The sequence below is a fragment of the Sphaeramia orbicularis genome, chromosome 10 (assembly GCF_902148855.1).
Source record: "Sphaeramia orbicularis chromosome 10, fSphaOr1.1, whole genome shotgun sequence".
NCBI classification, from domain to species: domain Eukaryota; kingdom Metazoa; phylum Chordata; class Actinopteri; order Kurtiformes; family Apogonidae; genus Sphaeramia; species Sphaeramia orbicularis.
Window position 1 is genome coordinate 5,124,302 of NC_043966.1, and position 26,054 is coordinate 5,150,355.

General features: G+C 41.5%; 1 protein-coding gene across 1 annotated transcript in view; it reads right to left on the reverse strand.

Moving 5' to 3' along the window:
- Positions 1-26,054, reverse strand: part of slc36a1 (solute carrier family 36 member 1) — a 43,118-nt gene that overhangs the window by 15,384 nt on the left and 1,680 nt on the right. The window contains exons 2-11 of the mRNA XM_030145413.1: positions 23,683-23,802; positions 19,769-19,883; positions 18,511-18,601; positions 17,789-17,877; positions 16,458-16,547; positions 11,547-11,631; positions 10,151-10,378; positions 6,273-6,371; positions 5,992-6,158; positions 2,764-2,933 (exon numbers count right to left, since the gene is read on the reverse strand). Of these exons, the coding sequence (XP_030001273.1) occupies positions 2,764-2,933; positions 5,992-6,158; positions 6,273-6,371; positions 10,151-10,378; positions 11,547-11,631; positions 16,458-16,547; positions 17,789-17,877; positions 18,511-18,601; positions 19,769-19,883; positions 23,683-23,719 (1,171 nt within the window). The 5' untranslated portion in view covers positions 23,720-23,802. The remainder of the gene's footprint in view (positions 1-2,763; positions 2,934-5,991; positions 6,159-6,272; positions 6,372-10,150; positions 10,379-11,546; positions 11,632-16,457; positions 16,548-17,788; positions 17,878-18,510; positions 18,602-19,768; positions 19,884-23,682; positions 23,803-26,054) is intronic.

A 26,054-nucleotide genomic window follows, 5' to 3' on the forward strand; every position in this document is an offset into this window, starting at 1 on the left:
GTCAAATGGCAGTCTAAAGTGGAAAAAGTATGAAAAGAAACAAATTGTTATAAATCAATAACCGTACATCCTATCTCAAAAATTTTTGGATGTGAGAGTTGTGCTGAGTCCCGTGAACGCGTAGATACGTCACATGTGGGGAAAAACTCCAAAATGAAAAATGAGTTCCAAACATCGCAACTTTGCATGCTTGTAAAAAAGAAACTAAGACAGTTATGGAAAAGGTGTGAAATCGTTGTATTAAGGAGGGTTCACTCTATCTTTTGGCGCTATTTAGAATACCACAAATGGTGTCATCGGAGTTAGTTTTAGAAATTTTATTTTGAAAGGCATATTGTGAAGTTCCTGTTGCAGATAGGTCATGAGTGTCAGTGGATGATTTGTAGAGCATGATCCAACAAAAATTTTGGCACTGGTTTCATGTCTGTACGACATTCCTACTGGCCACTAGGGCAGTTGCTGTTTTTTTCACATAGGTGGCGCTAGAGAGGCCATTTTGGCACCTATGGGGTTAATTTTTTCATTTTATCAAATTTTTCGCCAGGCCTGACATGTGTGCCAAATTTGGTGAGTTTTCGTGCATGTTCAGGGGGTCAAAATCCAGGTCAAAGTGGTGTGTGAATAATAATAATAATAATAATATAAAAACGAACGAAAAACAATAGGGCCTTGCTTGCAGGCAAGGCCTCTCACTGTGTGAGAGGGCCTTACCTTTCGGCTCGGTCCCTAATAATAATAATAATAATAATAATATTATAATTATTATTATTATTATTATTATTATTATTATTATTATTATTATTATTATTACACACGATGTCCACAGACCCAGATGTTTTGAGGCTGACATCAGACTCAGTGTAACTCCAACTCTAACATCTGTATTCTTTGTTGATTCATGTTTGGTTTAAATACTGACTGTGATTCCTTTACTGACCTGCACTGTCACAGAAGGACAGAACCCACAGAGTATGACCTCATCAAATGGGGTCACATCAGTTCTGATGTCATTTATAGTGTTATACCCACGCATTTTACACCTTTCAAGTGTTATTCAACACCATTTGATCATGTGTCAATGTACTACAAGATCTCCAGCTTATATAACCCTTAACCCTAAACCCTAACCCTTAACCCTTGACGGACAGACAGACAAATGGACAGATGGACAAATGGACAAACAGACGAACGCGCATAAACGGGTGAATTCATTTATAAATAAACTGTACCACAGAGTAATTACACAGGAGGTGTGTGTTACAGGACATGAATTGGACTCAGAGGACAAATGTCTTCACCAAATAGCACAGACACACGTCTTCACCTGCAGACACACAACAACTGTCCAGTCCAGGGGTGTCAAACATAAGACACTTTCCCACCAAACGGTCCAATCCGACCCATGGGATGAGTTTACTAAGTACAAAAATGACATAATATTTCAGACTGATGACTACTGCCAACAGTAACAGATACTTATGAACAAACAGAACTGCAATAAAACCAAGTTCATCCACTAAACTGGACTCAAGTGTTTACAGCCAACAACTACAAGTCCAAGGAAAATGAGGTCACTTCCTGTTGTGTAGTCGACAGGTAAAGGAAAACCAGGAGATGGTTGGTGTTCAGAAGGTGATTGGATCAGATATATAAACCGCCAGGGTTAGACTGGTTTGGTCTGGACTGGTTTGGTGTGGATTAGACAGACAATAGTCTATTATATATAAAAAAACCCACACACATCACTGTATGCAGACGATACACTATTATATATATAAAACAACACAGATACCTCTGCATGTAGACTGTACACCATTATATAGAAGCAAACAACATATACCCCTTTATGAAGACAATACACTATTATATAGAAGAAAACCACACATACCCCTGTATGTAGATGATACACTATTATATAGAAGAAAACCACACATACCCTGTATGTAGACGATACATTATATAGAAGAAAACCACACATACCCCGTATGCAGATGATACACTATTATATAGAAGAAAACCACACATACCCTTGTATGTAGACGACACATTATATAGAAGAAAACCACATATACCCCGTATGCAGATGATACACTATTGCACAGAAGAAAACCACATATACCCCTAAATACCATTGTATACAGATGATACACTATTATATAGAAGAAAACATCATACACCCCTAAATACCCCTGTATGCAGATGATGTTCTAAACCCACATATAAGGTTCAGATTCTTTATTTGTCCGTATACAGATCACATATGAGGACATGCACCATACAGTGAAATTGACGTGCATTTAATCCACCACTAGAACACGGCACCACATCCACTGCAGACTAGGAGATCACGATATCAAGTCCCCGAGGAGCAAATAGGGGATAAGTGCCTTGCTCAAGTACACATCAGCCAACAACTTTTTGCCAGTCTGGGGAACTGAACCAGTGACCCTTCAGTCACAAGCCAACTCTGCAGCCTCCTAGGCCACGGCTGTCCCTATATATAAATATAAATATCCGTGTATGCAAATGACATTCTATTATACATAAGAAAACCACACATCACTTCTCAGAAAATGTGACATTTTCATTTCATTTCATTATTTTTTCAACAGCAAACATTCGACTGACGTCTGAAAATAGATACAAAACAGCAATGGCCGACGCTGTAAACATCCGCTGTGTCTGTTATTGTTGCTTCCATCCCCTCAGTCTTCACATACAGAACATCCTGCTGTCTTTGCATGATCTGACTTGTGTACTTACAGGTGAATATGACCAGGACAGTGCGCAGCAGCAGGTCCACCGCTGTCTCCCACCTCTCAGACACTCGAGCCACCACCGGAGGGATGAGGATCTCAGCTGGAACGTAGAACTGCAGGGCGAAGGTGATGAAAATACCAAAGCAGTACAGCAGCTTCACAGCCTGGTACGTCCTGCAGAAAACCACAAGACAGAGTCAGACTGCGGAGGAACAGAGATAAAGAAAGACCGGAGGGAAATCCAGGTGGAACACCGACCATGGCACAGCCAGAACAAACACCGCTCAAACACAACGAGCCTCCCACAGAACGCCAATCAGCCCCAGGAACAAACTCAACTGGACGTCCGTAAACTAAAATCAAACACTGTCTGACTTATTCAGGGATTAAAGCAAAAATTTTTCATCTGACTGAAAATTTTCTGGTCAAAATCACTGGCCACTATTAAAAATGATGCAATACAATACTACTATAGCGTACAAGTTTATATAGTCAAATTTGGCAATACTGTAAAACACACTGAATGGGAGAGTGTACAGGTGTAGAAGATTAGTAAGATGGATAGAAAAAATGTCATGAGTGGTAGTGGTGGGGGGTCTGGGGGTCCTCCCCCAGAAAATTTTTAAAGCTTCAGGTCAATTTTGGTGCTCTCTGGTTAATTTTGAAGGGTATGAAAACCTTTGAAGCAAGTGAAAATAACTAGAAGAAAACCTTACTGCAAAAAATGAGTGAAAAACTTTTTATTTAACAGTTTAGGAACTCCTAAAACATAACTCCAACAGCACATGAATTTTGGGGAAAATGTCTGTGTAAATGTAACCCTAACCAACTAATCTTTTATTTTTTCTGCTTTTTGGCACTAAAACCAAAAGTTTCAAGCTTGGTCATTCCGGATCTATTTTTACATCTATTTTTCACGCATCTCTCAATAGTTACCACTTCAGCACCTTCCTCTACAAATGTGTCCATGATGTCGTATATGCTAGCCAAAATAATCTGTACGTCGTCAAACCTGCGTCCACAACCCCCTCCCACCAATATCATGTTCTCTTTTGATTGGAAGAAATTACGTCAACTGAAATTACGTCAACTGAAACAGAAATTACATTCCGTTACAGATACTCTCTGAGGGTATTTAAAATACAGTGGCTTTGCAAATACCAAGGGTGTTACTCATTCATTCAATTTTATCTTCGTACTGTACCACACAGATAGAAATAAGATGCTAAACGGGTCAAAATAAAGCACTTATGAAGTCGGGCGCGTAACCACGTAAAGGCGGCCTTACACTGTGCGAGTTCAGAGACGATTTCTCACTTGTGCGACTATTTCTGGGATCGGGCCAGATGTGCCTCTAAATCATGTGTCGTACGTCGTGCAGTGTACATGGGGTAAAGAGAAGCGATTAGCACCTCACGACCACCTAATGACCAGCAATCGTGCGTTCGCAAGGAAAACGGAGCTGTTTGAAATCCTGCTCGCTCCTCGTGAGTGTATCGTACTGTCAAAGCAGTGCCACGAGCCGATGGGCCTCAAATTCTCACACTGTGCATGCGCGAACACAGACGCGTACAGTAGCGTACAAGCTAACAGTAGCTGGCTATTGTCCTAGTGCAGTTTAGCTTTTGCAGCTTACCTCTAATTCCTGCTGTAGGATTGACAGCCCATACTGTCCACGTCTGGACAACCAATTCCTGCACCAAACACATCGTTGTCTTTTCTTCTTTTTTGATTCCTCACAGATAATGGCACATATTGCCAAAGCAGCTCGTTGGTTTTTGTTCAGCACTACCATTTCGTGGCTCACACCAATACACAATCGTCTATGCACTTTTACGGATTCCTTGGCATTTTAACGTTGTATTTCCGGATACAACACTCGAACGTGTGGTGTGTCCTGTGGTGTATGGTCCTACAGTGTGAGCAGTCAGGTCGCATACGAGCGTCGGTCCGTGCAGTGTGAGAGCATGAATCGTGAGCCTGACTGTACGACTGATTCGCACAGTTTGAGATGGAGCTTAAGGCCGCGGCGCGCACAGCCGCACGCACGGGAAGGGCACATACACACACACACACAAGTCATATACCGGCAAGAGGAGATAAGCTATGAACCCAAACATGAAGGTACATGTAGATCCATTCTGTCTTCCTCCCTTTTCACTGTGGTTCTTTCATAATGAAAGCTACTTGTTAGCACTAAACTAAAGTTAGCGTCTGGAGGCTGAACTTCGGTAAAGCTGAACTTGTCCATGTGTTTCTGAGGCACAGAATGAGCAGCGTTTCCTTCCAAAGATAAATAGTCATCAATCTCTCCTCCCGACATAAAAATAAAGAAGTCATCTTATTATCATCACTGTTAAACCTATCAGCCCCCTGTGCGTGGCGTGCCTGTGTTAAACACCTGCAGACCCAGGACAGGATCGCGGTGCTGACTGAACTCCGCGAAACACGTGGGGAAGTTACTTCAATATGACTTTTTTCCCCCCTCAATTTTTCCATTTGACGGAAATCTGTCGTGGTGACGGAGAACTTTAATCCCTGGACTTATTTTATAGACACAGACGCTGGTCATTATAGTTTGAACCTGATTGAACAGCCAATCCAATCTATTCCATCAATTAGGAGAATCAGCCCAGTCACAGGAGCGTCTTCAAACACATCTGTCTGCAGCTCCATGTTCAGCTCCAGTTTGGTTTAACCGACTCTATTCTCCTGAAAACAGATGGAGCTTTTACACCAGCCTCACTTTAACACTAGCCTCACTTTAACACCAGCCTCACTTTAACACCAGCCTCACTTTAACACCACTTAAACACTTTAAGCTCCGCCCACTTCCACCCCTCCCCCTCAGCCAATGCAGACCTCTACCCTCATGTGTTCTAGACCAATAGAAGAATCCACCCTCAGATCCCAGCTGATGATTGGTTCTGTCTGTAGGTTCTGGTACCATCAGTTAAATGACAGCGTCACTGGAGACACGACCGTCCTTAAAGGGTTAAACCACTGGTCCAACAGGGACTGGACTACTGTGGAGTAGTATCCTGTGGTGTCCTGTAGTGTCCTATCCTGTCCTGTGGTGTCCTCTAGTGCCCTGTAGTGTCTTCTAGTGTCCTCTGATGTCCTCTAGTGTCCTCTAGTGTCCCATAGTGTCCTATAGCGTCCTCTAGTGTCCTGTGGTGTCCTCTAGTGCTCTCTGGTGCCCTCTAGTGTAAGTGTGGAGGTGTGTCCTCACCAACAGTTGGGCAGGTTCAGTGTGATGCTTCCTCCGATGTGTTCTCCAAAGCACATGTAGCCGATGGTTCCCAGGCTGATGTAGAGGAACGTGACGATGCTCATGCCCACGTACAGAACCAGGCTGAAGCTCTGAGGACGCTGCATCTTATTCTCCAGAGGAAGAACCTGCAGATGTCGATCAGAACCAGTCCAATAATAAAACAATGGATCTGAAGTGGATCAGAACCAGAACTCATCTACATTTGCGTCAGTGTCTGCGTCTGCGTTGTTGTCACTCACCACTCCGATGCCTTCGAAGGCGAAGATGGCCGTGCCAAAGAACAGGGGGTAGTCTTTGGCCCGTCCCACTGCGGGCAGGTTGATGGGGTAGGTGATGTGCTGGGGGTCAAACACAATGAACATCAAGTACATGTTTGGACTCATTCATGTCCTTATTCAAGATTTTACTCTGTCAACTGGATCCTGTATCCTGATCTTGTTTATAAAATATTTACACATATATATACAAATATACAAACATTTAGAGAATATTTACAGATAAAATACAACTATCAATCAACTATATAGACTGGAAAATATAGACAAAAACAACAAAATTGGACAAAAACACCTCAAATCACACCAGTAGAACACTAGTCGAACACTAGTAGAACACCAGTAGAACACTAATAGAACACTAATAAAGCACTAGTAGAACACCAGTAGAACACTAACAGAACACTAGTAAAACACCAGTAGAACACTAATAGAACACTAATAAAGCACTAGTAGAACACCAGTAGAACACTAACAGAACACTAGTAAAATACCAGTAGAACACTAATAGAACACTAATAAAGCACTAGTAGAACACCAGTAGAACACTAATAGAACACTAATAAAGCACTAGTAGAACACCAGTAGAACACTAACAGAACACTAGTAAAACACCAGTAGAACACTAATAGAACACTAGTAGAGCACTATTAGAACACCAGTAGAACACTAGTAGAGCACGAGTAGAATACCAGTAGTACACTAATAGAACACTAGTAGAGCACTAATAGAACACCAGTAGTGCACTAATAGATTACCAGTAGAGCACTAATAGAACACTAGTAAAACACCAGTAGAACACTGATAGAACACTAGTAAAGCACTAGTAGAACACTAGTACAGCACTAGTAGAACACCAGTAGAACACTAATAGAACACTAGTAGAGCACTGGTAGTACACTAATAGAACACAAGTAGAGCACTAATAGAACACTAGTAGAATCCTCCAAAACAGGACTACCACTGTTACATACAAGTATTGACAAGAATTCTTCACTAAAACACTGATAAAAGTCATAAAAATCTTCCACGTCTCTCTCACCGACTGCACTCTACTGCTCTAAGCTCCGCCCACTTCCACCCTTCCCCCTCAGCCAGTGCAGACCTCTACCCTCATGTGTTCTAGGCCAATAGAAAGAACCCAACCTCAGATCAAAGATCACGGTTGGATTCTGTCGACAAGTTTAGGAGTTACAGTCATTTAAATGACGGTGTCACCGGAGACACAACCGTCCTTAAAGGGTTAAAGGGGACTGACATTGGTCCTTAAAGGGTTAAAGGTGACTGACGTGGGTCCTTTAAGGGTTAAAGGTGACTGACGTGGGTCCTTTAAGGGTTAAAGGTAACTGACGTGGGTCCTTTAAGAATTAAAGGTGACTGACGTCGGTCCTTAAAGGGTTAAAGGTGACTGCTGTTGGTCCTTTAAGGGTTAATAAATCATCTTAAAGTGCAGTTGTTGTTCCGTCCGTCCATGAGTCGGTTCTAGATGTAGATAAATGCATTAAATCCTCATCAGCATGAGGGTCAGAACATCGGAGGTCAAATCAATCTGAGAAACCAAAGCCTGTTTAGTTTGGATGTGCAGCCTCTACGCTCCAGTTTTCCCAGAATTCCTTGCTCAGGTGATTCATCAGGTGCACAATTGCCCCCCAGGTCGCTGGATCCTCCTGATGCAACAAATTGCGGCTTCTTTTTTTTTTTTTTTTTCCCAGGTTAGACTATTTCCGTGGAGATAGATGTGTAAAGGACAGAATGTGCCTGATGAAAGCGTCTGGAACCAAACAGGTAATCTGGACCCTGTCAGGACCAGTGGACCACTTATCCATAACCATAACAACCACACCCACACCCCCACCCCCGTCCAATCAGCTGAGAGGAAACACAGACCATTCAACACCCACCAGACAAATGCACACTCTGAGAACACAGAAAAGGACACACCGGAGACTACCACAGAACACTGGACCAGAACCAGAGAATAGGTCCACTGTCCCTGTAGGTCCGAGTCTGTTCTATGTGGATCAGAACCAGTTGAATGTGTTCTATGCCAGGTTCTGGTCTATGTTCCAGTCCTGGTTCTGTTCTCTAAATCTAAATTTGTCAAAACTGTTACAAACTTTGTGGACATTGACCCAAAGAAGAAACAGATCAAATCTGACGACGAAAACAACAAAGATGAAGACAACGACAAAAACAACGGCAAAGACAATAAAGACGACGATGAAGACGATAAAGACAATGACAAAGACGATGACGATAAAGACGACAAAGGCGATAAAGACGATGACGAAGACGATAAAGACAATGACGACGATAATAAAGACGACAAAGGCAATAAAGACGATGACGAAGACGATAAAGACGATGACAATAAAGACAAAGACCATAAAGACGACAAAGGTGATAAAGACGATGACAAAAACGGCAAAGACCACAATGAAGACAATAAAGACGATGACAAAGACGATAAAGACAAAGATACAGACACAGGGTTAGTTGGACATGGGTCCATGCGCTAATGTCACTAATATTAATTGACAACTCACATAGTATAAGAAATATGAGCAGAAGTACCACAAGTGGGAGGGGCTAATCCATTCCCCACCACCGCCCCCTCCTGTTGTCATGTGCGTCTGATGTTACTTCCTTCATATTAATAGTGTTTGTTAACCGGCTCATTAATCTAACATGTGTTAATTATGTGTATATTTACCGCCCTGCTACATTATTCATTTTCTCTAAACCAATCAGAAGTTTCCTAACTCGAACAAGTGCTTGAACCTTCTTCTGTTTAAGAATCATGTTTGTTTGTTGTATGTCGACAGAACACCAGGTTATACACACACACACACACACGTCCGACTGCCTATATGTTCTATTCCATATGTTCTATCCTCTGTGTTCTATATGGTCTATCCTCTGTGTTCTAAATGTTCTCTGTGTTCTATTGTATGTTCTGCACTGTTCACTTCCCTTCCTTGGTTCCTCTCCATGTGTGTGAATCCCAGAGCGTCCATGTCCGTGCTCTGACACTGACGTCTTTTCCTTCTAATTTAATTTCCTGGTTTAATTGATCTCCTCTAAAGGCCTTCATGTAAATCCACTGGTACAGGAACGGTTCCATCGCACACATGTGACTCTTTGACCACGTTCTAATGTGTCATTTACATTCAAGTCAGTCCATGATGAAGTTCCAGGTCAGAGATGTCAGAGGAGCGTCAGTGGGAGTGCGATTAGAACAGGATTTAAATAAAGACTGTGTAAAGAACAAAATAAAACACAGTAAACTCCTGAGGGATTCAGATCATCAACCATCCGCTTATTTATCAACATATTTTAATTAACATATTGATAATACAATGTTTAGTAAATGCTGGACAAATTACTGTTCTGCGTTAATATATATTAAAAAAATAAATCAACATAAAATGGGGAATGTATAAGAAAATAAACAGAAATGAATATAATGACAAAGAAAACATGAAAAATAAAACTAAGCAAAATAATCACGAAAATTAACAAAATAACCAAGAATAAAAAATACAAATGGAAAAAAACAAACAAGAAATTTAAAGTAATCTAAGCAAAATACCAAAAAATAAACATAAAATAGGAAAAATGCAAAAAAACGAATAAAAATTAACACAATGATTAAGAGAAATGCTTTTGTAAATGAGGACAATCATCCAAAAATCAAAAAAAAAAAAAAAAAAAAAAATCAATAAAATGAACAAAAATAAGCAAAATAAATCAACAGCCTGACCAAACTAATCAACAGACAGACCAGTCTAATCCATATCCTGGTGGAAGGCCTCAGTAGTGCGTCGTGCATGTGTTCTTACTGTCAGTGAGTAGAAGTAGATGAGGAGCAGACTGGCCGTCATCACCAGGTTTGCCACCAGGGACAGGGGGGCCAGGTACTTCAGGTTGGGGGTGTACACCAGCAGGACGAACGCCGGCAGGAAGCACAGCATGTAGAGGCGGGAGTCGAAGCTGGGCACCAGCACCGCCGTCTGATTGGTGGAGTTCATCTGACAGCTGAAGGTGGTGGCGTTGGCTGCCTCCACCACCTGGAAACACAAACAGGACAACGGGGTCAAAGGGGTGTGTGTGACAGAGGGGTAAAAGGGGGGTCCTACGGGGTCACAAAGGGGTAACAGGAGGGTCACGGGGGGGGGGGGGGGGGGGGTCACAGAGAGGGTTACAGGAAGGTAACGGGGGGGTTCATGGGGGGTCACGGAGGAGTTACAGAGGGGTCAAAGAGGGGGAGTCACAGAGAGGTAATGGGGGATCATGGGGGGGGGTCACATGGGGGGGTCAGAGGGGGTCATCAGGGGGTCACAGATGGGTCACGGGAGGGGGTCATAGGGGGGTCAACAGGGGAGGTAACAAAGGGGTCACAGGAGGGGTCAAGTCCAACAGGTCTAGATAGGACTCCTTGTTGTCCTTCAGCTGGTTCTTCAGCTGGTTCCATGTGTTACAGTTGGACTATCTTCACACTGACCACATCTGGACGAGCCTGTCTTTACTTAAGAACAGAGGGGGTCAAACATACGGCCCAGGGGCCAAACGGTGCCCCCCAGAGGGTCTAATGTGGTCCACAGGATGAATTCCCTTGTGTCCATGGGGGGTTGAGGTGGACTGTCCTCATGGACTCTATACCAGTGACTGAAAAAACTACTGTTCTGGTTTTATTATTGTTAATGGAAAATAAAGGAAAAAAGTTCAATAAACATAATAGAAAAACTATAACATGACAATAACCTATAAATAATCCTGACTCCAAATACTGTCCTTGGTTTCAGGTGAAAAAAAGTTAAATTAAATAATGAAAACATTTACAAGCTATTAAATCATAATATGTGAATAAAATGTCCTGAAATAAACATTAGTGTTCTTTTCTAAAATCTTCATCTGTGTGTTCGATTCATCTGTAGATCCACTCATCTGTGCGTTCTGTTCATAATGAGATAAAACCTAATGTGTCGATGAAGAGTCAGATGAGGAGGATACTGAGGACAGGAGACACAGGTGTACGACATGGATAAACAGCACCATCTGGTGGATAGAAGGAGAACTACAGGAGAGGAGAGACAGGAGAGGAGAGGAGAGGAGAGGAGAGGAGAGGAGAGGAGAGGAGAGGAGAGGAGAGGAGAGGAGAGGAGAGGAGAGGAGAGGAGAGGAGAGGAGAGGAGAGGAGGACTGTCACCTATACATGGGTGTGTTTGGTTTCATCACCTGTTTGACGTTATCACTGAGGAAGACGAAGTAGACGCAGCAGAATCCAAGCTGAGTGATGATGAGGAACAAGTTCACTGTCCGTCTGAGACACAGAGAAGAGAGTGAAACACAAGTAACACATATGTGGAGAAAGGAGGAGGAGGAGGAGGAGGAGGAGGGGGGAGAGGAGGTGGAGGAGGAAGAGGAGGAGGAAGAGAAGGTGGAGGAGGAGGAGGGGAAAAGAAAGAAGAGGAGGAGAAGGAGAAGAAGATGAAGGAGAAGAATAAATACGAGAAGAAGAAGAGGAAGAAATAGAGAAGAAGAAAGCAGAGAGAGAGGAGAGGAAGAATAAGGAGGAAGAGAAAGAGAAGGAAAAGAAGGAGAAGAAAAAAAGAAGATGAAAAAAAGAAGAAGAAAAAGAAGAAGAAAAAGGAGAAGTATGAGGAAGAGAAGGAAGAGGAGGAAGTGGATGGATGAAAAGAAAGAAAAGAAGGAGAAGGAAGAGGAGAGGAAGGTGAAGAAGAAGAATAAATTAAGGAAGAGGAAGAAAAGAGAAGAATAATGAGAAATAGGAAAGAGGAGAAGAAAAAGGAGGAAGAGAAGGAGAAGAAGGAAAGGAAGAAGGAAAGGAAAGAAGAAAAAAGGAAAAGAGAAGGAAAAGAAGGAGAAGGAATAGAGGAAGAAGGAAAAAGAAGAGGACAAAGAGAAGAGGAATGAAAAGAAGTAAAAGGAAAAGAAGAGAAGAAAAAGGAAAAGAAGGAAAAGAAGGAAATGAAGAAGAAATAGAAGGGAAAGAAGGAGAAGAAGAAAGAGAAGAGGAAAAAGAAGAAGGAAAAGAAGGAAAAGGAGAAGAAAGAGAAGAGGAAGAAAGGAGAAGAAAAAGGAAAAGGAGAAAAAGAAGGAAAAGAAAAAGAAGAGAAAGAACAGTAAGATGTAAGAAAAGAAGGAAAAGAAAGACAATAAAGGAAAAGGAAAAGAAGGAAATGAAGAAGAAAAAAGGGAAAGACGGACAAGAAAGAGAAGAGGAAGAAGAAGAAGCGAAAGAAGGAGAAGAAGAAGAAAGGGAAAAGGAGAAGGAAATGAAGAAGAAAAAGAAGGGAAAGGAGAAGAAAGGGAGAGGAAGAAGGAGAAGAAAAAGGAAACGAAGAAGAAAAAAGGAAAAGAAAAAGAAGGAAAAGAAGGAGAAGGAATAGAGGAAGAAGGAAAAAGAAGAGGAGAGAGAGAAGAATGAAAAGAAGTAAAAGGAAAAGGAGAAGTATGAAAAGGAAAAGAAAAAAGAGAAGAAAAAGGAAAAGAAGGAAATGAAGAAGAAACAGATGGGAAAGAAGGAGAAGAAGAAAGAGAAGAGGAAGAAGAAGAAGGAAAAGGAAGAGAAGAAAGAGAAGAGGAAGAAGGAAAAGAAGAAAAAAAAGCAAAAGGGGAAAAAGAAGGAAAAGAAAAAGGAGAAGAGAAAGAACAGTAAGATGTAGGAAAAGAAGGAAAAGAAAGACGAAAAAGGAAAAGGAGCGGGAAATGAAGAAAAAAAAAGGGAAAGACTGAAAAGGAAGAGAAGAGGAAGAAAAAGAAGGGAAAGAAGGAGAAGAAGAAGAAAGGGAAAAGGAGGAGGAAATGAAGAAAAAGAAGGGAAAGGAGAAGGAGAGGAAGAAGTAGGAAAAGGAAAAGAAGGTAAAGAAAGAGAAGAGGAAGAAGGAAAAGAAGAAGAAAAAGGAAAAGAAGAAGGGAAAGGAGAAGGAAAAGAAGGAGAAGAAAGGGAAGAGGAAAAAGTGGGAAAGAAGGAAAAGGAGAAGAAAAAGAAGAGGGAGAAGGAAAAAAGGAGAAGAAAGAGAAGAGGGAGAAGAAGGAAAAGAAGAAAAAGGAAAAGAAGAGAAAGAAGGAAAAGAACGAAAAGAAGAAAGAGAAGGACAAGAAAAAGGAAAAGGAGAAGGAAAGGATGGAAAAGAAGGAAAAGGAGAAGAAAAAGGAAAAGGAAAAGAAGAATGAGAAGGAAAAGAAGGAAAAGGAGAAGAAAAAGGAAAAGAAGGGAATGAGGAAATAAAAAGGAGGAGAAGGAAAAGAAAAAGAAAGAGAAAAAGAAAAAGAAAAAAGATGACAAAGGAAAAGAAGGAAAAAAGACAAAGTAGGAAAAGAAGCATGAAAAGAAGAAAGAGGACAAGAAAAAGAAGGCAAAGGAGAAGAAGGAAAAGCAAAAGAAGACAGAGGAAAAGAAGACGGAAAAGATGGAAAAGTAGAAGGAAAAGAAGGAGAAAGAGAAGAATGGAAAGAAGTAAAAGGACAGGGAGAAGAAGAATGAAAAGAAAAAGGAAAAGAAGAAAGAACAAAAAGGAAAAGGAAATGGAGAAGAAATAGAAGGGAAAGAAGAAGAAAAAAGGGAAGAGGAAGAAGGGAAAGACGGAGAGGAAAGACAAGAGGAAGAAGGAAAAAAGGAAAAGGAGAAGAAAGAGAAGAGGAAGAAGGAAAAGAAGGAGAGGAAGGAGAAGAAAAAGGAAAAGGAGAAAAAGAAGGAAAAGAAAAAGGAGAAGAGAAAGAACAGTAAGGAGTAGGAAAAGAAGGAAAAGAAAGAAGAAAAAGGAAAAGGAGAAGAAGGAAATGAAGAAGAAAAAGAAGGGAAAGATGGACAAGAAAGACAAGAGCAAGAAGAAAAAAAAGGGAAAAAAGGAGAAGACGAAGAAGAAGAAAGGGAAAAGAAGGAAATGAAGAAGAAAAAGAAGGGGAAAGGAGAAGAAGAAAGAGAAGAGGAAGAAGTAGGAAAAGAAGGTAAAGAAAGAGAAGAGAAAAGAGGAAAAGAAGAAGAAAAAGGAAAAGAAAAAGGGAAAGGACAAGAAGGAAAAGAAGGAGAAGAAAGAAAAGAGGAAGAAGTAGGAAAGAAGGAAAAGGAGAAGAAAAAGAAGAGGGAGAGGGAAAAGAAAGAGCAGAGGGAGAAGAAGGAAAAGGAGAAGAAAAAGGAAAAGAAAAGAAGAGAAAACAGGAAAAGAACGAAGAGAAGAAAGAGAAGGACAAGAAAAAGAAGGAAAAGAAGAAGGAAAGGATGGAAAAGAAGAAGGAAAAGAAGGAAAAGAAGGAAAAAAGAAGGATAAGGAAAAGAAAGAGAAGGAAAGTAAAAAAAATGATGAAGGAAAAGAAGGAAAAAAGAAGGAAAAGAAGAAAAAGGAGAAGGAGGAATACGAGAAGAAAAAAGGAAAAGAAAGAGAAGGAAAAGGAAAAGGAAAAGGAGAAGGAAAAGAAGAAGAAGGAAAAAGAAAAGAAGGAAAAGGAGAAGGAAAGGAGAAGGAAAAGAGGAAGAAGGAAAAAGAAAAGAAGGAAAAGGAGAAAGAACAGTGAAAAAAAGGAAAAGAAAGAAGAGAAAAAAGGAAAAGAAGGAAATGAAGAAATAGAAGGGAAAGAAGGAGAAGAAAGATAAAAGAAGAAGGAAAAGAAGGAAAAGGAGAAGAAAGAAGAGGAAGAAGGAAAAGAAGGAGAAGGAAATGAAGAAAAAGAAGGGAAAGAGAGAAGTAAGAGAAGAGGAAGAAGAAGAAGGGAAAGAAGGAGAAGAAGGGAGAGAAGGAGGAGAAGAAAGAGAAGAGGAAGAAGAAGGAAAAGAAGAGGAAAAAAGGGATAAGAAGGAAATGAAGAAGAAAAAAAGAAGGGAAAAGAGAAGGAAAAGAAGAAGAAAGAGAAGAGGAAGAAGTAGGAAAAGAAGGTAAAGAAAGAGGAGGAAGAAGGAAAGAAGAAAAGGAAAAGAAGGGAAAGGAGAAGAAGAGGGAAAAGAAGGAGAAGAAAGATGCGGAAGAAGGAAAAGAAGGAAATGAAGAAAAGGGAAAGGAAAAGAAGGAAAAGAAGGTAAAGAAGACAAGAGGAAGAAGTAGGAAAAGAAGGAAAAAGGAGAAGAAGGAAATGAACAAGAAGAAAAAGGGAAAGAAGGAGGAAAAGGAGAAGAAAGAGAAGAGGAAGAAGGAAAAGAAGGAAAAGAAAGAAGAGGGAGAAGAAGGAGAAGGTGAAGAAAAAGGAGAGGAAGGAGAAGAAAAAAGATGACACAGGAAAAGAAGGAAAAGAAGTAAAAAAGAAGAGAAAGTAGGAAAAGAACGAAAAGAAGAGAAGGACAAGAAAAAGGAGGAAAAGGAGAAGGAAAAGAAGGAAAAATGAAGGAAAAGAAAGAGAAGGAAAAGTGAAAGAGGAATGAGAAAAGGAAAAGATGGAAAAGAAGGTGAAGAAAAAGGAAAAGAAAGAGAAGGAAAAGAAGGAAAAGAAGAAGGAAAACAGGAAGAAGGAAAAAGAATAAAGGAAAAGGAGAAAGAGAAGGAAAAGAAGGAAAGGAGGAGGAGAAGAAGAAGAAAAAGGAAAAGAAGAAGAAAAAGAAAAAAGAGGGACAAGAGGAAAAGGGTGAAGAAGTAAAAGTAGGAAAAGGAGAATAAGAATGAAAAGAAGGAAAAGAAGAAGAAAAAGAAGTGAAAGAAGGAGAAGAAAGAAGAGGAAGAAGTAGGAAAAGAAGAAAGAGAAGGAAAAGGAGAATAAGGAAAAGAAGGAATAGAAAGAAAAGAAGGAAAAGGAAAAAGGAGAAGAAAGAGAACAAAGAAGCAGGAAAAGAAGGAAAAGGAAAAAAGGAAAAGGGAAAGAAAAAGGAAAAGAAAGAGAAGGAAAAGGAAAAGAAAGAGATGAGGAAGAAGGAAAAGTAGGAGAAGAAAAAGGAAAAGAAGAAGAAGTAGGAGAAGAAGCAGATGATGAGATGTAATTGGTCCAAATGTAAATTCTGTTTGTTTGGATCCATGTGTGTTTAAATCCTTCCTTCAGACCCAGTTAAACACACACACACACACATGTGTATATATATATATATATATATATATATATATACACACACACATATATGTATATATACACATACACATATACGTATATATACACATATACATATATACATATATATATATAAATAAAACAGGTGGATGTTCTTACTTCCCCCACTGTGAATGTCTTCTGAGCCACGACACGTTCTCCATCCCGTACTGCATGGCCTCACCATAGGTCAGAGACGACCGGTCCACCCTGGACACACACACACACACATATATACATATATATATATATATATATATATATATATATATATATATATATATATATATATATATATATATATATATATATATATATATATATATAAACATATATACAGGTTCTGTTCTACCTCTGTATAAACTACCAAGTGTTTATATTCAGGTTTTCTGTGATACTGAAGGAATATTTACAGTTTTTAGAAACAAACTCAAACACTAAACTAATTCACTCATAGGTCCGTTTGAATCAGAAGAACCCACATTAAAAAGAGATTGTGTTCTCATGTTCTTATGGTTCCTTCTGTCTAAACACAGTATGTCAGTGTTTAAGGTGTAAACTGACGTCTGTGGTTCTATAGGTGGTCTGTGGTTCTACAGGTGGTCTGTGGTTCTACAGGTGGTCTGTGGTTCTACAGGTGGTCTGTGGTTCTATAGGTGGTCTGTGGTTCTACAGGTGGTCTGTGGTTCTACAGGTGGTCTGTGGTTCTGTCATAAATGTGTGATCCAGGTCTGACCCAGACTGAACTGGGCCTGTAGTAGAAGCTGCTCATTCATGTTCTCTGGTTCTAATCCTCTTTAGCAGGGGGAGGGTGGGGGGGTGGCTCTTTCTCAGTCAGAGGTCAAAGGTCAGGAGGATGAGCCAGGGTCACGTTCACCGACACACAGCAGTACTGAAGACTAAAGTCCACAGATAAGGACTGTTACATAACACACACTAGATTTACTGCACATCCACTGGAACCCACAGGACAGACACCAGAGGGACAGGGGGAGGAGTCTAATATGAGGGCGGAGTCTAATCTGATGGGCGTCGGCATCAGGGACGCAGACTAAAAAAAGGACCAAAGGCCTCGAAGAACCTGCTCCCAAGAGATGGAGGAAAAGACAAAGACCTCTGCACATTTACAGACTGGACACCAGATGTGTCCACATGTGTCCAAATGTGTCAGACACTTGGGATTTGGGATGAACATGAAGATATCCAATCAGAAACTAAAGACATAGAAGTTTATTTAATAAGATTTGAGTTTATTTAATAAGATTTAAGTTTATTTAAAAATACTTTGATGTTTTTAAATCCTCAGTGAATGAGCTGATTTGACAGTTTTCGTGTCATTTCCAGGTAAATAAAGGTTCTGTGGTTAAATGGATGGTTCCTCCTTTAATGAACCTCTGTTAGTGTTGCTGTGTTAGTTTTCAGGCTGCAGTGTGAACACAACATGGACTCACTTTGCACTGAGGTGATGAGAACATTTGACCAGGAGCCTCATGCAGTGGACGGCAATGATCCCCATCCCCAGGAGACTGAGGGGTCCGAGCTGCAACACAACGACAATGACGACAACAACACAGACACACACAAAAAAAGAGAAACAGACACACACACACACACACACACACAGACAAAAGAAGACAATCCAACAGTCAGTCAGGTGCAGAACACCAGTCCCAGTTACAGATCAGTTTCTGAATGTTAAAAACAGCTTCTCTAAACCACAGGGGTCCTATTTACTTTGACCTTTGACCTTAACATGTCTTTAACCCTTTAATTCAGACAATACAACATTTACGACACTAATTTACTGATGGTTTATACCAGTAATTGAATTAAAAGAGAAGTCCAGACAGTACTGGTACCAAACAAGACTGTGAACCTGGTCCAATGTGTCCAGACGGCACCGGCATCAAACAGGACCGTGAACCTGGTCAAACGTGTCCAGATGGTACCGGTACCAAACAGGACCATGAACCTGGTCAAACGTGTCCAGATGGTACCGGTACCAAACAGGACCGTGAACCTGGTCCAACGTGTCCAGACAGTACTGGTACCAAACAAGACTGTGAACCTGGTCCAACGTGTCCAGACGGTACTGGTACCAAACAAGACTGTGAACCTGGTCCAACGTGTCCAGATGGTACCAGTACCAAACATGATGAAGTGTTGTTCTCACCACCAGCCCGGCGTTCTTGACAGCCAGAGGCAGACCCAGCAGACCGGTACCGATGTTCCCCTTCAGCAGGTGGATCAGGGTCTGGAAGAAACTGGACACCAGAGAAGAACCGTCAGTACCCCTGAAGACCAGTGCGTACGAACAGAGAGTGGACCTGTTCTGTTCAGTTCCATGATGTAATGGAACTACTGTAAGGAACGATGTTCAAAGGGATCATGTGGATGAAGTTGTTTATTATTTTTCTTTTCAAGCCCAACAGACAAATCTAACCGGAGTTCTGAAAATGAAATGTCCGCATGTTACTGTTGTGCATCTGTCTGTCTGCATCTGTTTGCATCTACCCGTCTCCACACACGATGGGAGCTCGTTAGGTTCAAAAAGCCAACTGTGTCGGATCGGGTCCGGGCTGCTTTCACACCTCATATGAACCACACCAGGGTTCGTATGGAACCGCGCCAAGACCACCTTCAGCTGGGTCTTGGTTCGCTTGTTTGGTCCGGAACAGAGTTCGAGGGTTTTTATTCACACCAGCCAAAAAGGTCCAAACCAAGGGAGCAAACGAACTCTGGTCCGTTTTAAACAAACCAAACAAGGCAGGTGTGAATACACCCCTAATGGTACCAGAGGCAGGTTCTAATGGTACCAGAGGCAGGTCCTAATGGTGTTCTCAGACTGGGTTTGTGTCTTTTGCTGCGTTTCCACTATGTGGAACCGGCTCGACTTGGCTCGGCTCGGCTGGACTCTGGTACCAGGTCCTATTCCTGGTTGACCGTTTCCATTACAGGATACTACAGACTTTACAGTACCTGAAAGTCATAACGATGCGGCGCGTTACTTCAGTGTCGTCTGCTCAGAGTTGCTGATAAACTCACTTGTTGTGTGTTGTCTAATCAAGCTCACGCTGAATTTTTACGTCTGAACCTCCTCAACCAACCATGGTGTAGTTTTACAGACTGTCATCAAGTGGATTAAACTACCGACATATTTACTGTAAACTTCTGCATCTGTTTTTTTATAAAAGGGCGGGCCACAGAGACAACTCTGACCAATCAGTGGTCTGCAGTGTGTACACATCACCTTTTAGTATCTGGTCCCCAGTCCTGGAACCTCGGCAGAGGTGATACCAAAAAACTAGTGCCAGGTACCAGATTCCAGGCCCTTTTTCGTAATGGAAACGCAAAAAGGCCAAGTCGAGTCGAGTAGTGGAAACGCGGCATTTGTGAGTCTGCCTGTATTGAAGCGGCGGTTCTGTACTTACGAGGTTCCCGTGCGTCCTCCCATGCGCTCGTAGTTCCGCTGAGGTCTGGATGGACCCGGAGGTGACGGACACAGAGCATCCATTTCTGACGGGTTGTGGTCAGGAAACAATGAGCCTTAAGGAAGAAAAGAAGCAGAGGAGAACCCGGAGGTGCAGTCAGCTGATGTTTACGCAGCGTCTGAACAGAACAAACAAACCGACGCCTGAACACACCTCCGACGCTCCACCAGGACGCGCCGATAACAGCGGATCCATGGAGCGGTACTCTGATAAGAACAGCAGGTTCCATTTCAGATGAGACCACAAACACACTTTACATTAACCCTTTCATGCACATGCTCCATCCACAGCCTGAGTCCACATGTTTTACTAGAGTCATTTAAACCCATTTTCCATGGAGTTACAAATGTGTACGGACCGGTCTGGACATGACTCCAGATACAAGTAAAATAAATAAAATAAAAAGATGAATAAATCTGTTCAGTCCAGACCACCATTCTGCTGTTATGATACTGGACAAAACAGGTAAAAAAACAAGAAAAAGAAAAATCTGAATAAAACCTCCAGATCCATCCTCCATCTCCATCCACACACTTGGTTTTTTTAACTTCTCTCTGTCAAATATTTAGCTTGTTTTCATCTTCTTTGGTCAGACTTTTCCATATTATCACCTTAATGTTAGTGTCTCTGTGACCCATGCAGAGTTTTTAGCGTCTGCCTCCAAACTCCAGAGTGTTTAATTAGTTTTAGCTTTTCTTTAACCCATACAGAGCCAACCATACTTTTATAGGAGTTCCAAACTATGTGTTTCCTCTATATTTAACTTTTCTTAAGTGATTTATCACCATTTATTCTAATATCATCCTGTCTTTTGCATGTTTCATTAACTGGTCATGTAGATGTTCATTAAAACTCACAGTAAATTCAAAGGTTACTGTGTTAAAAACAGATCAAACTGAATAAACAGTGTCTTTTTCAGTCCAATCTGTCAGTAACTGAACATAAACCCCAGTGTGTCCATCCACTGTCATTGATCCAACTCCATGGGTTTTACTGGGGAATCAGTGTTGGAGAAGATGGAGAGAAGGTGTTTCCATGGTAACTACGGAGCCTCTGAACATCCAAATATCTGATGACAATGAAAAGATGAAGAACTGTATTTTACACCAGTTATTGACATGTATTGATAGGATTAGTGGATCAACAGGTATTAAACAGTTTAGATCAGTAGATGGTTTAGGTTAAAGGCCGACATTTGGGTCTTTAAGGGTTAAAGGCGGACGTTTTGGTCTTTAAGGGTTAAAGGCGGACGTTTTGGTCTTTAAGGGTTAAAGGTGGACGTTTGGGTCTTTAAGGGTTAAAGGTGGAACTTTAAGGGTTAAAGGTGGACGTTTGGGTCTTTAAGGATTAAAGGCGGACATTTGGGTCTTTCAAGGTTCAAGGTTCCTTTATTTATACCCGTAGGTAGATTTGTTTTGCATAGTGATTGCTTTTGGCATTAAAACAAAAACACACATTGAACCTGTTCGGCAGGTACTTGATCGAGCGTCTAGACAAGACAAAAAGTGCTCAGTGTTCCACCCTTCATCAGTATAACAGTGTAATACTTTAAAATTGTGAAAAGGAAAGTTGTCACTCACACAATAAAACTTCACCAACATGTGCTGCTGTACTTCTGAAGGATTTGACCCTTTCTAAATTCACATATGCTGTCAAAACATTTAATCTAAAAACAGAACAACTTTGTGCACATAAATCCACCATCCCCGTCACTTCTACAGAGTCATCACACTGGAGTCAAATGCAGAGGCACCTGTTCAGGTCTGACTCCAGCTGTCTGAGCGCATGCACATATAGAACACATATGTTTGTGCTTGTCCAGGATGTGAACCACTTTACTAATGCCTCTGCTGAAGCGCTGGTCTTGGTCAGTTTAGTGAACATGGACTGTTGTTTCTGGAGTTTAGTTTTCAGCTCTTTTACCTTCTCTTTACGGAGGCTGATTCCCACCGGAGAATCTCCAGAAAAGTTGCTGTGAACTTTGGTGACATTCCGCTCCACGTTGCATCTTTAACCGACTGCCAGGCTCCACCCACAGATCAGACACACACACTTGTCTTTCACATTTGTCAAACAGAAGTCCGTGTCTTGTTGGTGAAAATAACTCCCTGACTAAACTCCGCCCACATCGTTGTGGGGCTAAACCCATTTCCTGCCTGGCATCTGGCTCCTCCTGGGCCCCGCCCCTCTCCAATGACAGACAACAAACCAGCGCTAAAGTTTGACAGACAGCTCGCTAACCGTTTCATCTCGGGAGGGGGGCAGGACACGTGTAATTTTGATTGGGTGGAAATTTAGACTTGTTTAACCAAATGACGAATCAGCTTTGTGTTCTTAAATTATTGACCCTTGGTGAGATACCGGTAGATCGCGAGCAACGTGTTGGAGACATCTGGACTAATTCTATTTTTAGAACAGGCCTGCGGGCGACTCATGTGGTCCTTGCGGGCGACCTGGTGGTGACCCCTGTCCTAAAGGATGGGAGTCCTTATTAAGAACTGATGAAACCATCCTCTGGACCTGTTTAGTGTACAGGGAGGCGGGACAAGACTGGGACTCACCAATCAGGCGACTGGATCATCTGACTATTTGATTAAGTGAGTTTTTCTCTGCAACTGAGGTCTGACCGAACCACGGCACCAGGCAAAAAGATAAAACAGACTCAATAAAGAAACGATAAAACACAGTTCAATGGTTCGGTCAGTGTGGAAGTGTTCCAGTTTCCTAAGGCAGTGGAGGCGCTGATGGCCCTTTTTACACACAGATATGCAGTTGTCCTTAACTCAGTTTTTCATCGATTATAGTCCCAAGGTAATTTGTATGATTGGACTTGCTCTATAGTCTGACCTTTAATTAAAGTGACTCCATGCCTGTCCTGTTGTTTTCTAAAATCGATAATCATATCTTTTGTTTTGGATAAGGGTTAAAGGTGGACATTTGGGTCTTTAAGGGTTAAAGGTGGACATTTGGGTCTTTAAGGGTTAAAGGTGGACATTTGGGTCTTTAAGGGTTAAAGGTGGACGTTTGGGTCTAAGGGTTAAAGGTGGACGTTTGGGTCTTTAAGGGTTAAAGGTGGACGTTTGGGTCTTTAAGGGTTAAAGGTGGACATTTGGGTCTTTAAGGGTTAAAGGTGGACATTTGGGTCTTTAAGGGTTAAAGGTGGACGTTTGGGTCTAAGGGTTAAAGGTGGACGTTTGGGTCTTTAAGGGTTAAAGGTGGACGTTTGGGTCTGTAAGGGTTAAAGGTGGACATTTGGATCTTTAAGGGTTAAAGGTGGACATTTGGGTCTTTAAGGGTTAAAGGTGGACGTTTGGGTCTAAGGGTTAAAGGTGGACGTTTGGGTCTTTAAGGGTTAAAGGTGGACGTTTGGGTCTTTAAGGGTTAGACTCTGCAGTGTTTTTAAGCCTGTTTTTATGTAGAACTGTTATAAAACTGTCCTCTTCCACATTTAAGTCCCACAGGTTGAACCATAATCAGCTGTAGACCTTAAATATAAATACATTGATGTGGACATTCATTGGTTTTGTGGTTCATATGATCAAATCCAACACCAAAGTGGTAAATAAGTGGTTTTGTATTTGAGCATATTTGGATGTTCCTTTCATCCTGAGGGTTAGGGTTAGGGTCCCTTTGGTGGTACCCTGGTGCCATCAGAGGGTTTGGACAGGTGAAATGAGAACACCTTGGATGATTCACTGTCTACATGATGATTATGGATTAACACACATTCTAATCCCACAAGTCTGGAGGCTCAATTCTGACCCCTGCTCTGTCCCACTATCAAAACCACCTGGGTCTGCGGTACTGTACGGACCCAGTATCAAAACCACCTGGGTTTGCGGTACTGTACGGACCTTCTCCTCGGATGTCGACATCACTGGAGGCCATCATGGTGGATCAGGTGGTGTGGTGTTTTCCAGCCTTGCAGATCCTAATGCAGACGGATCAGAGAGTCCAGCATCGAAGGCTTCACTCTGAAACACACAGATGAGAGTGAACACAGGAGAACGGAAATACTGAAGAACGGAAACACAGGAGAACGGAAACACAGAACAACGGAAACACAGGAGAAAGGAAACACAGGAGAACGGAAACACAGAACAACGGAAACACAGGAGAAAGGAAACACAGGAGAACGGAAACACAGAAGAACGGAAACACTGAAGAACGGAAACACAGGAGAACGGAAACACAGAAGAACGGAAACACAGGAGAACGGAAACACAGGAGAACGGAAACACAGGAGAACGGAAACACAGAAGAACGGAAACACAGAAGAACGGAAACACAGAAGAACGGAAACACAGAAGAACGGAAACACAGGAGAACGGAAACACAGAAGAACGGAAACACAGGAGAACGGAAACACAGAAGAACGGAAACACAATTGAGAGTGAACACAGAACGGAAACACAGAACACCTGAGGTTAGGACGCATTCAACAGGATCCAAATACAGTCTAAAAAAACTCCAAAGGACTCCAGATGGACTCCAAAATGACTCTAAAAAGGACTCTCACATTCCAGTTTGTTCATGTCCGTCACATTTTTTAAAAGATACTGTGTATTTTTTCATAATATAATTTGACTTTTTTCATCCTAAACCACAGAGAAAAGTTCATATTTGTGATTCTTTTCAGGTTATTGTGTTCTTATTGGACTGGTCTGAACGTCCCTGGTTCAGATGAACAGGTGTGACTGGATGTGGACCTGGTTTTGGTCTCCTGGTCCTGGTCTCCTGTGTTCAGTCTGTAGTTCTTCTTGTCCCAGTGGGTTTGATTAGGTCTGTTCACAGCCTGTTCCTCTTTCTGAGGCTGTGGTTGGTCCACAGCAGAAGTGTGACCGTCTACATTATGAACTCGTCAGCAGCTTTTCACCTCACACTCACACTTCTGTCACTAGTTCATTAAAACCTCATCATAACGGAGGTCAAGAACATGTTCAGCTTCAGCTTCTCTACACCAACACAACACATTTACAAGACAGAAACACAAGGATCGACACTAAATACTAAATGTACACTCAGACAGGTGACAAATTAAAGGAAAATAAGACACCAGTGGGTGTGTTCTGAAGGGGTTGGACCTACATGAGCCTGCACTGAAGCAGCAGATACAGCTGAAACACAGACCTGAAACCAACCCTGGAATCAAAGCCAAAACATGTAAAGACACATCGCATTCAGCCTGAAACCAAAGAAGTGTCACTACAGAAATATGAACACCACAACCACTAAACTATCACCGATCGAACAAATGAAAGTTCATAAAAGACACAATAAAATAAAGGACAGAATATGAAACCACTGAGCCTTTTATCATCTCACAATATGAAATGGATTAAAGCCCTCAGGGAGGTTCATCTGAACTACAGCTCTGAACTAATTCAAATTAAATCAGACTAAACTAAATTAAATGCTACATATTCAGCAGGTCCAGATACACACCCATCATATCAGGTCCCAGCCATAATGAAACTGTCAAAGGTCATTAATGGTCAGATCTGTAAAAACTAATCTAGAACAAATACAGGTTTTGTATCAGCAAAACTAAACTAAAACACTTCCTTTCCCACAGAAATGTTCAGTACAGATTAGCTCATCTGGAGATCTGTGGTACTTCAGAAAAGATCCAAATGTGACATGTTTATTATTTACACCTTATTTTATTTACATGTATTTGTATTTTTAACAAAGCCGTACACACTGATCCACACGTTTAAATGCAGGTGTTGAGGTCAATAAAAGTCTAAATCCATCCTGAACGGTTCATAAAACTGAAGGATAATCCAGTAGATGTTTGGACCTCATGGTCCAGATCTAAATCCTTTCCCTTCAGTTGAATAGATCCCTAAAATCGAACACATGCATCAGGACTTGGATCCATGGATGGACAGTTTAGAAGTCATCTGTGTTTTGGTCAAAAATATCATCAGAATTTAACAGAATTTGGGACATTTTAAACTTAGAAAATGATGCCAAACCCAAACCTGCACCAGTGGACTGGAACCCATCAGTACATGTGAATAAATTCAACTGGGATAATTCTGACCTTTGTCGAAAACGGCTTCAGTCCAAACACCTGTGAACATGTCCAGTGTTGAAAAGCCTCATTACTGTACACCTACAGGACAGAGTTCAGTGTTAAACAAAGTGTGTGTCTGAGCACAGGATCTGCATGTCCGGAATATTCTGGGTCCGTCCTCCTGTCCTCCACATAAACCACTGG